The sequence below is a fragment of the Bufo bufo genome, chromosome 10 (assembly GCF_905171765.1).
Source record: "Bufo bufo chromosome 10, aBufBuf1.1, whole genome shotgun sequence".
NCBI classification, from domain to species: Eukaryota; Metazoa; Chordata; class Amphibia; order Anura; family Bufonidae; genus Bufo; species Bufo bufo.
Window position 1 is genome coordinate 8763884 of NC_053398.1, and position 15922 is coordinate 8779805.

The following is a 15922-nucleotide window of genomic DNA, read 5'->3' on the forward strand; positions in this document are numbered from 1 at the left end:
CATTATCCTGTACCCCAAGTGTCAGCGTGTCATTTTTCCTGTACCCCAAGTGTCAGCGTGTCATTATCCTGTACCCCGAGTATCAGTGTCAGAATCCTGTACCCCGAGTGTCAGTGTCATTATCCTGTACCCCGAGTGTCAGTGTCATTATCCTGTACCCCAAGTGTCAGTGTCATTATCCTGTACCCCGTTTCAGTCATTATCCTGAATCCCAAGTGTCAGCGTGTCATTATCCTGTACCCCAAGTGTCAGCGTGTCATTTTCCTGTACCCCAAGTGTCAGTCATTATCCTGTACCCCGAGTATCAGTGTCAGAATCCTGTACCCCGAGTGTCAGTGTCATTATCCTGTACCCCGAGTGTCAGTGTCATTATCCTGTACCCCAAGTGTCAGTCATTATCCTGTACCCCAAGTGTCAGCGTTTCATTATCCTGTACCCCGAGTGTCAGCGTGTCATTATCCTGTACCCCAAGTGTCAGCGTGTCATTATCCTGTACCCCAAGTGTCAGCGTGTCATTTTTCCTGTACCCCAAGTGTCAGTCATTATCCTGTACCCCAAGTGTCAGCGTGTCATTATCCTGTACCCCGAGTGTCAGTGTCATTATCCTGTACCCCAAGTGTCAGCCTGTCTTTATCCTGTACCCCAAGTTTCAGCGTGTCGTCCTGTACCCCAAGTGTCAGTGTCATTATCCTGTACCCCAAGTGTCAGTCATTATCCTGTACCCCAAGTGTCAGTGTCATTATCCTGTACCCCAAGTGTGTGTCATTATCCTGTACCCCAAGTGTCAGTGTTTCATTATCCTGTACTCCGAGTGTCAGCGTCATTATCCTGTACCCCGTTTCAGTCATTATCCTGTACCCCAAGTGTCAGTGTCATTATCCTGTACCCCAAGTGTCAGCGTGTCATTATCCTGTACCCCGAGTATCAGTGTCATTACCCTGTACCCCGAGTGTCAGCGTGTCATTTTTCCTGTACCCCAAGTGTCAGTCATTATCCTGTACCCCGAGTGTCAGTGTCATTATCCTGTACCCCAAGTGTGTGTCATTATCCTGTACCCCAAGTGCGTGTCATTATCCTGTACCCCGAGTGTCGGTGTCATTATCCTGTACCCCAAATGTCAGCGTCAATATCCTGTACCCAAAGTGTCAGTGTCATTATCCTGTACCCCAAGTGTCAGTGTCATTATCTTGTACCCAGAGTGTGTTATTTCATCCCCAGGACGGTCTAGATTTTAGAGACTTTAAAAGAAAAACTGCTGCAGTCCCCCTGACCAACCAATCACGACGCAGTCTTCATTCTGTAGCAGCAGTATATGAAATGAAAGCTGCGCTGTGATTGGTTGCTCGGTGCAGTTACTCCCTTAGACGTCTTTCCTAAAGCGGCAGCCGATTCTGGACACAAGGACCGGACTCTGAATAAATAACCATCAATTTATTGAATCAGTAATAATTTAAGACTCATACAATCAGTTTTGTTTGTATCGACAGTAATAACGATCTCATCCCAATGTGTGAAAAATTCATCACAACTGAAAAATAAACCCCGGCAGAAAGGAAGCCCCCACAAAATACTCGCCCTCCCCAATCTTTCCATTTTGTTTTTACTTACATTATTTTTTTTTAAAAAGGACTAAAAAAATCTCATCAAAATGCAGCAGATTCCTTGGATATTTACACTTTGTTACAATGTGAACATTTACATCTTGAGAACATCCGAGCGAGCGCGATGCATGATGCGTCACGTACAATTTACAATAAGGGGGGGGGGGGATATTTAATCTTTATTATTCCGTCTCCTTAGAAGAATGTTGCATAGAATCCGGCGGAGATCTGACGATTGACTCTGGAAAAGGCTATTGGAGGTATTAAAAGGGAGGATCATTGAGCGATTCTTTGTGTCGTCCAGCCCGGCGCTCCTACAACAGTCTATATACAGTGCTGTATCTGCTGGCGCTATACTGGCAGAGACGTGGAACATGTGACATGGTATTAGATTAAAAAAGAAAACCTTCCCATTTAATATACATCCAGGGAGACCTGCTTCCTGGTGTTCACCAAGGACAATACAGTGTCATCTAGAACATCCCAACGCAGTTCGGGCATCGCAGAGAACAAGTCGTGGCTTATATACAGAGTCTGAAAGCTATAAATATAGATATATGCATCTGTGATATGACGCGTCCAGCCCTATTCACAGTTGTGGATTTCAGTGCTGGGGAAACTCTCTGCTTGACCAGCTTCGGGCACCGTAAAACCGTTACCGTCCGGTCCAGACAGCGTCAACGTGAAATTGCGCGTCTGCTCCGGCCGGTTCATCATAACCTGGTCTAACATGTAGCAGAACACATGAGGTATAGAAGAACTGCACCAATGTATAGATTTAGAACCGAGGGGGTCTCCCGGGATATTACAGGGGGTTTCCCAGTGTCAAATAAAATTCATAACAGAGCAGGTCCCTGGAGCCAGTACGAGCCCAGTGGTGTCACAGCAACACGCATCTAGGCTAACTGGGAAGTACACCAGACGCGTCTGCACTACAAGCCCCAGTGTCACCCGGACCGTGGCAGACAGGACCCATCTAGGGAGTTGCAGGTTACCCACCTTGATTATAAGGCATTGACGGGTTAGCACCAAAATGGGGGGAGGTGGTGGTCTGGAGACATCGAGGTGGGAGCAGATGTTTACCTGAGGAAGGACGGGTATGCAGCCCCTGTCTCCCCAATGGACGTAGCTAGGATCTTGCACAGTGCAATACAGGACAGTGTGAGACAAGCCCGTCTACTGCTGCCGCCGCATGGAAGGGTGTGGGTGACGGGACTAAAATGCACTGCGGTCTCCTCATACCAGCCTGTTGCATTTTATGTCGGGGGGGGAGCAGCTATTTGCACCCAGTCTAGTGGTCGCCCCATCATATAATAGATGACCTGCCTTAGGACAGCAGAGGTGACGGTTCAGTTTTTGGTCAATGGTCGTTACCTATAAAACAACGTCCATGTGGCGGCCGACGAGCCCTTTCATGCTCACGGTATAAAGCGGGGGAATGGAGAGCATCCTGCATAGCTGTACAGTATTTGTGGCAGATGCCCCTTCCCCCCAGCAGCACCGGTTACAGAAACCGAGAGCAAGGCAAGCAGCATAGTCAGTGACTATCTGCACTGAGGTTACCTAGTGAAGCTGGTATGGCCAGTACCCCTGTGTGTTTGGTTAGAGCAGCATAGGCAGTGTACCATCCCCCACCCAGGGAGCAGCCCCAGACCTGTCCGTTTTATCTTCAGTGTTTCAGGCGTTTCGTCCTGGTACATGTAACACCTGGTCATGTCAAACAGGGTTCAGCAACCTGCACCCTCGCCCGTTTGAAAAGCCTAAAGTGTCTTGGTTGTCCTAGCCACCTGACAGTGGCCAACTCTCACGGTCACAGCGCGGACTCCAGCGAGGAGTCCAGAATGTCGTCCTGGTGGCTGTTGCTGTTGGAGTCGCTGTCGTAGCTCTGGGGGCTGGAAAAGTTGGCGGCTTCCTGGAGCCTCATCAACATGTTCATCTGGAAAAGCAAGAAATCAGTGTACAGGGGCTGGAAACGAAGCGCTAGCCGAAACGTATGCATCCTCTGCCCTAGAGGCACGAGTGCCACCCGCCCTATAGGCATCTACAGATAAAAGGTATTGGACTCTTACCAGAGGATCTCCGTCCCCATCCGCGGATGGCGCTTGCTTGCTTGACGTTCCCTCCCTGGGCACAGAATACCCGTCAAATCCAACATCTTCTGGCCGCAGCTGGAGCAGAGGTGGCCAATCATGCTGTAAGTGAACAGTGGTCCACGGGTAGGTATCCATAACCCACTTGGCAGGATCTTCCCAGGGTGCTCTTCTGCCGTACAGCTAGCGGAGGAATTCAGAGACATGCATGATGGGAAATTCTGTGTGCTGTACATAATCATGTATGACGAGTCTACACAGGAGACCTCTTACCTGCAGGCCTTCTCTGACAGCCTCCAGTAGGTAGGGGATGATGGAGTAGTTCCAGAGGTCAGTAAACCAGACCCTTGAGCCGTCCACGTCCATGGGGCAGGACAGGAACAGACGAGGTCCTGGAATAAAGAAAAGCAGGCTCCTTGAAATATCATAGGACAGACTTTAGGTTTACTGTCCCTTTAAATCTGTCATATGTTTATGTGAGAGCGCCAACTACTGGCAGTGAGTCAGAATGACAACTTTCCAGATAACGTCTCCCTTCCTAGAGGTTATTGACCAGTGATGGTGTCTAAGGGATCCGTTCATATTCACCACTCACCGATGGTGACATCTGAGGAGCTGTGAGTCTCCAGGAAGCGGTTCAGGTGTTGCCAGACCTTGGGGATCCAGTCTATGATCTTCCCCAGCTCCACGTTCCTTGTCCGGTTGCTCATTTCTGTTTCTATTAACTTCCTCCGGAGATATCGCCCGAGGAAACCTTTGACGGGCTCCGTGTGATTGGCGCATAGCACCCACCTGTGTGACAAGCAAGGCAGATGGTTACAGGGTGGCAGTGGACACATACAATGTATCCAAACATATGACATAGGATATAAAGCAGTAAACCGCTCTGCAGACCCGGAACGTGTAGGAGAAAGCCGTGTAATGCAGGTGGATGAAATACCAGTAACTATACGCCCCTGGCAATTTGTGTGCAACTGAAAGGGTTTTCCAGTTCTGCAACTTTCTAACCTACCTTGTCAATGAATGGAAGCATTCGCAGTTCACACTAAGCAGCTGAAAACCCCTCCTCATCATGTCTAGCTCGCACAGGTGCAATACAAGAGAGCGCTCTGATCCACCGTAACGAACCGCACCGCTGAGACATCAGGATGGGATTTCTGCCTCTGAATGTAAACCAGAATGTGTCCATTTACTGGCTGCAAGCAGAGATCTTGAAATAATGAGGAACCCATTAGAATTATGCAGACTGTTTCATGAATGATTAAAAGAGATTTCCAAGATTTTAATACTCATGACCCATCCCTAGGTCATCAGTATCTGATCGGTGGGGGTCTGACACCCAGGACCCCAACCCATCAGCTGTTTGGGAAGGCAGCGGTGCTCCTGTGAGCGCCACACCCTTCTCTCTGCACAGCGCCATACATTGTATAGTGGCCGTGCTTGGGATTACGGTCAGCCCGATTTCACTTCTATGGGGCTGAGCTGCATCTAAGCCTTGTAAGTGATGAATGTGTTGTCACTCGGCCTACGGAAAGCAGCGAGACGGCTGCAGCGCTACTGCCTTCTCGAACAGCTGATCGGCGGGGGTCCTAGGTGTTGGACCTATCCAGCGGAACGGTCATCAGTAGTAACATCTCGGAAAACCCCTTTACGCTTTAGAGGGGAGTCCACACTTTGAATCTGCAGTTTTGCCGCCCCCTTCCAGAAGACATGGCGGTTTTTAAATGATTTTGAGTTAATTGCAGCAAAACTGCAAATGAAAACCGTAAACTATGGCCTCAGCCTGAAGGTGAAAGCAAATGCGGACAGAGATCTATATCATTATCACAGGACTGGGACGCACCGGAAGTTGTGGTGAAGCTGTAGATTGGGGGTGGAGGACGTTGCCTGGTTCATGGTGCCGATTATGTACGGGCTGCAGACAAAAAAAAAGTATATTAATGACATCTTCTACATCCACAGAGGCGGACACCCTGCACAGGTCCTGCCAGGGGGGCCCGTATAGGCTGCAGGACATTACCATTTGTGGTACTTGCAGTTTAGGAGCCCATTAAAGATCTCGCCCAGGGAGCTGAGGTGGTGCAGGTTGTCCAGGATGATGACGAGGGGCAGGTCCACCGCATTGTTCTTGCTGTTGCACTGATCGGCAAGATTGGAGAGATACTGGCGCAGCTCCTGGAGGACAGAACGGTACAGGCCGTTAAGGAATGGCCTTTTGAGCAGTTCCCTCATGTCAGTGTAGCCCACCAGATGTGGTGTCATTAACCCTTCCTGGAGGAGTCTCTACCTTACTGGACTTGTGATCCACGTTAAAAGTGGCAATAATCCCATCCGTCATCTCCCGCCCCTCGCGCAGCACCATGTACTCGGACAGACGGTTGGCCAGGTAGGTTTTTCCTGTCCCACTTGGACCAGACAAGATAATCCTTCTATGCTCTATCAACAGTGAGATGTATCGCTGTAATATCGGTCGAGGGATCAAAGTCTCAAATACCAGGCTGTCCACGCTGTTCTCCGGGAGACCTGGGGGCAATGCAGGGAAGAAATCAGTGCAAACACTGCACAAGGGGGCACAGCTTGGTGGCTCCTGTCCTGTGTGCCATCCACTGTAACGAGCCTTGCAGCAGTGAGCTCATGCCGCCCTCACATTACCCTAAATCTAAATACTCATACCTTTTAAAGAGACAGAAATGGTGTTATTCTCGCCTACGAGGTACCCGCAGGGGAGCAGCTCAGGGGTCCCGGCTGTGTTCGTCCGCTTGATCTCCCCGATGCTATAGGCAACGACGCTGTCAGTGTTCAGTCCCAGTTGTGTTACTGGATCCACGTGCACTAAATATTCCTGTGAAACACATCGTGTCGGTGACATGCCCCTTAGTTCCTAGGATGCTGTCCCCGTGTGGGGCATCATTCATTTACCTTGAACAGCCGTCGGACCACGCCATCCAGAACGTCCCATTTTGTTTTGCCGCCCACACCAATGCAACCGACAAGGAAGACTCGAGGCCGGCATTCCTGTGGGAAAGACAAAGCCCTTCAGTATGTGGCGCTGCTGTGTCCCAAATTTTTTTAATTAATTTATTTCTTTTACAAAGTGCAGCACAATGGGATCCTCCATGCTTGTGACTAATAGGGAGATGTGTCACTGCCCACAATCCTACTAGTGGAGTCATATAATGTGCAGTGTAGGGCTGCAACAAGTACTTGATTAAATCGAGTAATCTGACCCAAAAAAATCCTCAATGCAAATTTTTTTCCATCGAGGATTCGTTTGTGTCACGTGACTACGGAGCGGGAGTGAAGCGCTTGTTATTACTCCTGCTCCATGGTCTCCCGCTGGCCCGCAATGCGCTTGGAATACTAACCTTTCCAGCAGGGGGTCTCCGGACACTTCACAGCACGTCCATGGTCCCGCGCTGCACTGACCTCCTGACGTACGCATGGCCGTGACCCGACGCTCTGTGTCACGTCAGGCCCAGAGCAGCGCAGAACGATGAAGTGTCGGCGGCGCCACTGCTGGAAACGTAAGTTGGTGACACCAAGGGGATGGGGGCACGACTAAGGCCTATTGCACACGACCGTATGGCTTTTTCAGTGTTTTGCGGTCCGTTTTTCACGGATCCGTTGTTCCGTTTTTTGTTTCCGTTGTGTTTCCGTTTCTGTTCCGTTTTTCCGTTCCGTTTTTCCGTATGGCATATACAGTATACAGTAATTACATAGATAAAATTGGGCTGGGCATAACATTTTCAATAGATGGTTCAGCAAAAAACGAAACGGAAACGGAAGACATACGGATGCATTTCCGTATGTGTTCCGTTTTTTTGCGGACCCATTGACTTGAATGGAGCCACGGACTGTGATTTGCGGGCAATAATAGGACATGTTCTATGTTAAAACGGAACGGAAAAACGGAAATACGGAAACGGAATGCATACGGAGTACATTCCGTTTTTTTTGCGGACCCATTGAAATGAATGGTTCCGTATACGGACCGTATACGGAACGCAAAAAACGGCCAGTAAACGGGGAAAAAAAACGTCCGTGTGCAATAGGCCTAAGGCTGAGTGCCCGGAGTGCACAGCGTCATAGCAACCAATGACGCTGTGCACTCCGGGTGTCAGGAGGAGGGCAGGCTGGGCTTTCACGGACCATGCGTCCGTGGTTTAACTGAAGTGTGGCCCGGCCCTGGGAGAGAGCCAAAAGGCACCGGGGTGGGGGAGAGCCAAAAGGCACCGGGGTGGGGGAGAGCCAAAAGGCACCGGGGTGGGGGAGAGCCAAAAGGCACCGGGGGATAGTGGAGCGGATGGCACTGGGGGAAACGAAGGGTGTTGGGGTCTGATGAGTTTTTATAAAGGAAAACCGTCTATTAATTCATTTTTTCTTATTAGATTACTCGATTAATCGTAAAAATAAATCAGTAGAATACTCGATTGCTAAAATAATCGTTCGCTGCAGCCCTAGTGCGGTGCCATCCGTGTATCCATCACTTACCTCTCTCCACTTCATCTCCTCCATGAAGCTGACAATAATCTTCACATGGCGACTTTCCTTGCGCAAGGTGCCATCCGCAGAATCGTCCAACATCATGTCTGTAAAAGAAACCAGCCAGTCAAGGAGTGAAATAGTTCAGCCACCCCCAAAATCTCTCTCAAACTGCCAGTCACCAGCGTTCAGACGTACATCACGGTTCAGCATGGCGCCCTACGGAGGGAGGAGCTAAGAACTCTATGTCCGCCCAACTAACAAGACCGCACAGGTCACGCTCCATCTTTACCTATGTGACCCTTCAATGTATCACCAGTGTAATTACCGAGGCTGGAGGATTCCGTCATGGTTATTCCGGGCTGTGGGAATCCTACGGAATGTCTTGGGGAGGAGGAGATCTGAGATGGTGTCCTGCTGCATTTCCCCGTATTTTCCGCCTTCAGGTGATCGTTCTCGACTTTCAGCTTCTCGATTTCCGTCTAAACAGAAGAAGTGAACATTAGTCTGATCATAGAAGTGATCAGCGGCGTCAGACAGGACGTAGGGAGTCAGTACTCTGCAGGAGGCCATCAATATTAGGCGAATTGCTGGTTACAAAAGATAAACAAAAAACTACAGATGTACTACAACTCCCAGCAGTCATTTATGCTATTTAATGTTCAGCTCAGTCACTTACCTCTCTGGCAAATAATGGCTCATACAGGTAAAAGAGGTTTTCCAAGATTAAGGCAAGAAAACCTAAAATCATTGTATAATGAAACTGTCTGCCATCATTTCCCTCCCAAGATCTTTGCTTGCAGTCATTGAACAACAACATTCATTCAGAACTAAAGATCTGGTACTTCAGTCTAGACCAGGGATCAGCAAGCTCCCGGCATGCTCCATTCACTCCTTTGGGAGTTCAGAGAACAGCCAAGGAGGTGAGCATGCTGGGAGTCGTAGTTTCACCACAGCTGGAGTGCCGAAGGTTGCTGATCCCTGGTCTAGACATTCATCTGTGAGCTCAACAGCCTGCACTCCGCACATACACAGGAGAGATTTGACAGAGATTATCTAGACTTGGTACACTGTATCAAACCCTCAGCTGTGAGGAGTAATATCTACATCTGGTTTTAGCTTTACTGACAGCAAGCAGAGTTCCTGGGAAGAAATGAAAACACAAAGTATATTAGAAAAGTAGCCATTTTTTTTGCAATGCAATGCCCAAGGGTGATGCTGGGGGTAGTAGGCCTTTCTTCATACACATTAGAGAGGAGCGGTCAGCTGTGTTATATATGCTCAGAGCAGGGAAGGTGGACGTGGCGGCTGTCATGTGGTCACGGCTCCGTACCTGCATTCTGTTCATGGCCTCGCGCAGGGTATCCAGCTGATGCGCCGAGCTCAAGGCCTCCAGTCGGATATCGGTCAGCTTCATCTCCTTGTCGCGGAGTTCGTTGCGCAGTTGCAGGACGCTGTCGGCCTCATTTATCGAACAGTCGGAGAGTCTGTAAAATAACGTAAGGTTTATGAAGCCGTGTCCTCACAATCTGCCCACACCGAGGGTGGCTGGAAATCCAACATATACATCACTATTGACGTGCACGCCGTGAAATCAGACAGCTGTCCTATACAGCCTGATGAAGGGCCCGAAACGTTGCTATAATATGTACCACTGATGTTGAAAAATCTATAAAAGTATACATTTTTCGTGAAGATCATTTGGTGTGCTGTCTGAAGCCAAATATTGAGTATACATCACTATTGAGCCAGAACGCGGCAGATTCACGGTCAGATCCGCTGTAATCAGTGCAATGGATATTTCTTCTTCGCTTGCGCAATGTTAGAGGTCCAGACGCTGAACTGGGGACGGATCTGTCTCAGACATTCGAAGGCGCAGCATCCGTGTCGCCGCCTGCCCCGACAAGATCCTGTGGATTTCTCCAATTGATCAATTATGGATTATACGGTAATTAAACAATTATTGGATTGTAAGCTCCTCCAATTACCGGGACAGGCAGGAGCCTTCCGTCAGGAGGGATGCACCGTAGAGCTCAGTCAGGGAGCAACGATCTGCAGTGCATTAACCCCCGAGGAGCCGACCAGTTTTTTCTTTTTTACTTTCTCCTCTTTTTTTCTGATTAACGTTTTTTTTTATTTCCTTGTCTTTCTTTTTGCAAGACGGGTTTTACTTTATGTAGAGGCAATAATCTGGTCCATAAACATTCACCTTTACTGTATAAATTAAGTTTAAAGAAAAAAGCTATTTCGCTCCAGTTTTAATTCACTGATTATCAAAAATGTACCGTGCAGCTTCTGAGGGTCATGAGGATACCAGAAATTTGTATATTATGTTATTGGACATTTAATAAAGTTAATTTATTGTAGAAAAAAAAAAAAAGGAAGTGCATTTGTTATGTTTTTTTTTTTAATTGATTTTTATTTAATGTTTTTTAAAGTTTTTATTTTTATTTTTACTTTCACTTATTTGTTAACTATAATGTGCTGTATATATCCATATGGCAGTACATTACCCTGCATACTAACACCACACCTAAGTATGTCCTTCCCTACAAGGAGGATGCCCTGGGGTCCTTCAATGGCCCCTAGACTGTGAGCCTATACCGGGCGTTGCCCTCAATCGTGTCACAAGGTCCCCCCCCCTCCCCAGTCTTTCCTTTTGAATACTGCCTGCGGCATTCAGAGGGTTAATAGGTGGAGATCAGAGGATCCCGCTAGCTGTTGCCCCTGATCACTTGCTGTGTCCATTCGATCAGCAGTTCATCCCGCGCCCTCAAGCGTCAGGACCTATAGGGAATACAGAGGGGCGCTCTGACCTCCCTTTATTAGCCAAAGAGGATATTACTGGTTACACTGGAGGACCCATACTTCATGAACCAGGATGATCAGGATGAACCATTCACTTACATAGAGCTGGACTGGGAGCATCTCATGAGCGGGGTAGACAGAATAGTGTTATTATGTGGCAGCTTGGGGGAAGACGGTAGCGAGGAGTCGGTCATTTCCTCAATGTCAGAATGGGAGGACGCGGACTTGGGAGACTTCTTCTTGCCGAATGCCTGTTTGAAGGAGCTCCTCAGCTGTAAGAAGAGAGAGGTTATGAGGAGCAGCGGAGCCCGAGGCTGGGAGATGGAGCGCGAGGTGGGGGATGGGATGAGCGGCTGAGGTGAATGATGACTATAAGTTGAAGAATGAGCTGGTGGTGGAGGAGGTGATGGAGGAGATGATGTGCTGACAGGAGGAGTGACGGGAGGGCCGCAGACCTTACCTCATTCACCTGGGACAGGACAAGCAAGCAGAAGGGAACAGGACGGGAAAAAAGACAAAAAAAAAAGGACAATTTAAAACAGACAGGAAAATGCCATATGCACCAAATTCAGACAAAAACCACAGGGAGATTTCTGGAGATCCGGATCCTAATGCAGGAAATCTATGACACGGGGAGCGCCGATCGCACACACAGACATATTCTCAGAATAATGGCGGATCTGAGCACTGGGGGTCAGCAGAAATATCGGACCCGTGAACTTCCACTTGAACTTAGGGCGACCCAAGTCAATAAAACAGGTGGTCCCCTTTAAGAAAGGAAAATGTCTCCCTTCTAATGTCTGTGTGCATGACCAGCAGAAAATTAATAGAAGCAAGCGAATTAAAACAAGGGTTAAAGGGGCAGTAAACCTAAAGTCTGGAGTTCTATCACCGCGTTGCGGTGTTATAACGGGAGCGGCTGGTCACATGGAAATGCCTCTGGAGATGTATGACCTCAAGTAGTCATCATGGGGGCAGGACTGGAACAGCCGACAACAGAAGGCAATTGTTTGGGGACGTTAGGTGTAGCGTCCATTTAGGAAACAACTCCCAGATTAATAATCCGTGAAGAGAGAGAAAACCAAATGAAAGCACAAGACAAAAAAAAAAACAACTGCGATGGAATAAAAAAAACTACGTTTCCAAATGATTGCAGCTCAGCATCATTGAAGTGAATGAGCCTGAGCTGCAATACCACAAGTAGCCTGTGCACAGGGGGGGGTGCTGGTTTAGTACGACCCCTTGTTGTGTCAGGCTGAACACAGGTGGTGAGAGGAAGGGCTGACGACTTGTACATGACACAGTACACCCCAGTCACCGCCTGACGCCCGATCTACACACCCAGTTCTTCCGATTCTTCTTCTTCTTGGAATCGCTTTCCACGTTGCTGCCCACACTGGAATGGCTTGTGGCACTGTTAATGCTGGAGACGCTATCAGACGAGTGCTGCCGTCGGATCCGCAGGTCAGCTGACTGGGTCGTCCCGCTTCCTGTAAGGGGGGGGGATAATTGTCAGGTAGTGTATCAGATGTAATCTTATTACAATGCAAAATGCAACAAATGCTCTAAAAAAAAAGAGATCAGCAACCTCCAGCAGTCCAGCTGTCCTGAAACTACAACTCCCAGAATCCTCTTTTCATTTCTATGAGAGTTACAAGACCAGCGGAGTCAGTGTGCATGATGGGAGTTGTGGTTTCACAGCAGCTCGGAGGGCTAAAGTGTAGCCTCCCCACAGCGCCACCTACAGTCAAAGTGTAAGCTGCAAGATCTAGGCCTCGTTTTCAGAGGGCAATGCAAGCTTCACCCCCCACACACAAATAGAGAAGCATCTAGAAGGATTTACGGTCGCCCGCTCCTTCGTCATCAGGTACATGGGCGGTTTCCTGGGCCGGGGCTATGGTTATACTACTGGGCATCCATGGCCTTATAATTGCAGACAGGCAGGCTTGTCTAGCGCTCAGCAGATTACATCAGAAATTACCTGGAGGCCGCACACAACCCAGGGGGGACGCAGCTGGCTATTATTACCTTTGCAGCTGAGCTCCGGGGTGTTGATGACACCGTTAATGGCCGCCTGTGCGGCCGCGTTCTGCTTCTTCAGCTGCTCTATGGTTTTCCTTAACTCATTCAACTCTGAATCCTGCAAAAAAAAAAGATAAAAGTTCAGGCTGTCAGATTCAAAGTCTAAAGCCTGCGGCTCTTTGTGACTACAACTCCCAGCAGTGCTGACCTTCTGCTCTGCCGACATGGTGAGACTCTGCAGCCGGATCGTCATGTTGCTCAAACTTTGTTCAAAGGCAGCAACAAGATGAGCCTAAAATAATAAAAAACACACAAGAGTAAATAGCAGAACCTGAAAATGTCTCGTCACATCCAGGGGTCCACCGACGAGCAGGGGGGTCTCCACAGCGTCTATGAAGATCTGACAGGTTGGAAATTTTTGGATTTAAAATTATTTGATTCCCAGGAGATAAGCAACATGCAAACATGGTTGACACCTAACATTTGCAATAGCTTTTGGTTCATCGGGGTGTGAATATTTCTGCAAGAAAGGGCTACTAAAGTAAACATGGAGGATGGTGGGGGTTTCTACATGTGAGGTGCGAGGGCCGGACGAGGACCCATCATGTGAATATGGAATGTGTCGGCTAGGTGCGGGAATGTCACACACACACGCTGTGTAAAAGTCCAGGATCATCACTACTGCAGTCTGCTGAGCTTGTGCTTATACACAGCAGCCTATCGGAACAAGCAGAGCTGCAATGTAAAGCATGGCAGCAGTCAAACCAGCATTCTGAGGCAGTTTTAGGACTACTTCACATACCAACAAGCAATGTAGTCAAGCTGTGGGTCACTGACCATAGTTGTGCCTAAATGGAGAAGGGCTGCAGTCCAAAGCATGAGGGACACAATAGAAGCCTGAGCCCCTGATGAAACACGAGGTGGGTTTCAGACTACCTCAAACTACAACAGACATTGCAGTTAAAGCTGGAGCAACCCTGAGATATTTATATAGAAGGTCAGACAACCCTTTTACTGGATGGGTTGTTCCTTTGAGATTCTCCATGTGATGCGAATAAAGGAACATATGGAGCCTATACATCAGAGGCCGGAGGAACAATATGGAGGATTACCATCCTCTGAGTCACTGCAGCTGCTTTATTTATAGATCGCCCACCTGCGCCATAGAGAATCACTGGACAATGTCAGTCTACACCGCCATATAGGAACACACGTAGACGTGCACAGCGTCTGCTCCTGAGGAACCTCACACCCCGCTTCTGCTTTTCACCTAAAACATGCTCATCAGAGCGCGACAAATCCTCCGTACAAACATTTACAGAGAAAACAAAGACCAGCAGGATGTGTGCGCTCCGCGAATTGTGCCGCTAACACAACAGATACGGTGGGAGAATTCGCTCAAATCTGCCCACTGGACAGAATCTCACAAAGCCCATCATCTGCTCATCCGTCGAGATGTGAAAGACGGCGCCTTGTTGGAGGAATGTGAATTAAAGGGTCACAAACCCTAAAGTGAGAAGTATTAAAGGAGTGCCCGATAACAGGGGCCAATAGACTGTATTCTCCTGTCCTACAGTCATCCTCTCCCCTGAAATGGCTGATAGCAGGGAGCAATAGACTGTATTCTCCTGTCCTACAGTCATCCTCTCCCCTGAAATGGCTGATAACAGGGAGCAATAGATTGTATTCTCCTGTCCTACAGTCATCCTCCCCCCTGAAATGGCTGATAACAGGGGGCAATAGATTGTATTCTCCTGTCCTACAGTCATCCTCTCCCCTGAAATGGCTGATAACAGGGGGCAATAGACTGTATTCTCCTGTCCTACAGTCATCCTCTCCCCTGAAATGGCTGATAACGGGGAGCAATAGACTGTATTCTCCTGTCCTACAGTCATCCCCTCCCCTGAAATGGCTGATAACGGGGAGCAATAGACTGTATTCTCCTGTCCTACAGTCATCCCCTCCCCTGAAATGGCTGATAACAGGGGGCAATAGACCGTATTCTCCTGTCCTACAGTCATCCTCTCCCCTGAAATGGCTGATAACAGAGGGCAATAGATTGTATTCTCCTGTCCTACAGTCATCCTCTCCCTGAAATGGCTGATAACAGGAGCAATAGACTGTATTCTCCTGTCCTACAGTCATCCTCTCCCCTGAAATGGCTGATAACAGGGGGCAATAGACTGTATTCTCCTGTCCTACAGTCATCCCCTCCCCTGAAATGGCTGATAACAGGGGGCAATAGACCGTATTCTCCTGTCCTACAGTCATCCCCTCCCCGGAAATGGCTGATAACAGGGGGCAATAGACCGTATTCTCCTGTCCTACAGTCATCCTCTCCCCTGAAATGGCTGATAACAGGGAGCAATAGACTGTATTCTCCTGTCCTACAGTCATCCTCTCCCCTGAAATGGCTGATAACAGGGGGCAATAGACTGTATTCTCCTGTCCTACAGTCATCCTCTCCCCTGAAATGGCTGATAACAGGGGGCAATAGATTGTATTCTCCTGTCCTACAGTCATCCTCTCCCTGAAATGGCTGATAACAGGGAGCAATAGACTGTATTCTCCTGTCCTACAGTCATCCTCTCCCCTGAAATGGCTGATAACAGGGGGCAATAGACTGTATTCTCCTGTCCTACAGTCATCCCCTCCCCGGAAATGGCTGATAACAGGGGGCAATAGACTGTATTCTCCTGTCCTACAGTCATCCTCTCCCCTGAAATGGCTGATAACAGGGAGCAATAGACTGTATTCTCCTGACCTACAGTCATCCTCTCCCCTGAAATGGCTGATAACAGGGAGCAATAGACTGTATTCTCCTGTAATACAGTCATCCCCTCCCCTGAAATGGCTGATAACAGGGGGCAATAGACCGTATTCTCCTGTCCTACAGTCATCCCCTCCCCGGAAATGGCT

The 15922-nt window shown here is 48.6% G+C and overlaps 1 protein-coding gene across 1 annotated transcript in view; it reads right to left on the minus strand.

The window, feature by feature from the left end:
- Window positions 1–1416: 1416 nt before the first annotated feature.
- The window catches only part of NAV2 (neuron navigator 2), a 67611-nt gene continuing 53105 nt past the window's right edge, over window positions 1417–15922 (minus strand). The window contains 16 exon segments of the mRNA XM_040409758.1: window positions 1417–3537; window positions 3671–3874; window positions 3965–4083; window positions 4287–4483; window positions 5535–5606; window positions 5712–5866; window positions 5979–6214; window positions 6365–6533; window positions 6611–6706; window positions 8183–8280; window positions 8502–8655; window positions 9507–9660; window positions 11081–11253; window positions 12323–12471; window positions 13010–13121; window positions 13212–13295. Of these exon segments, the coding sequence (XP_040265692.1) occupies window positions 3412–3537; window positions 3671–3874; window positions 3965–4083; window positions 4287–4483; window positions 5535–5606; window positions 5712–5866; window positions 5979–6214; window positions 6365–6533; window positions 6611–6706; window positions 8183–8280; window positions 8502–8655; window positions 9507–9660; window positions 11081–11253; window positions 12323–12471; window positions 13010–13121; window positions 13212–13295 (2298 nt within the window). The 3' untranslated portion in view covers window positions 1417–3411.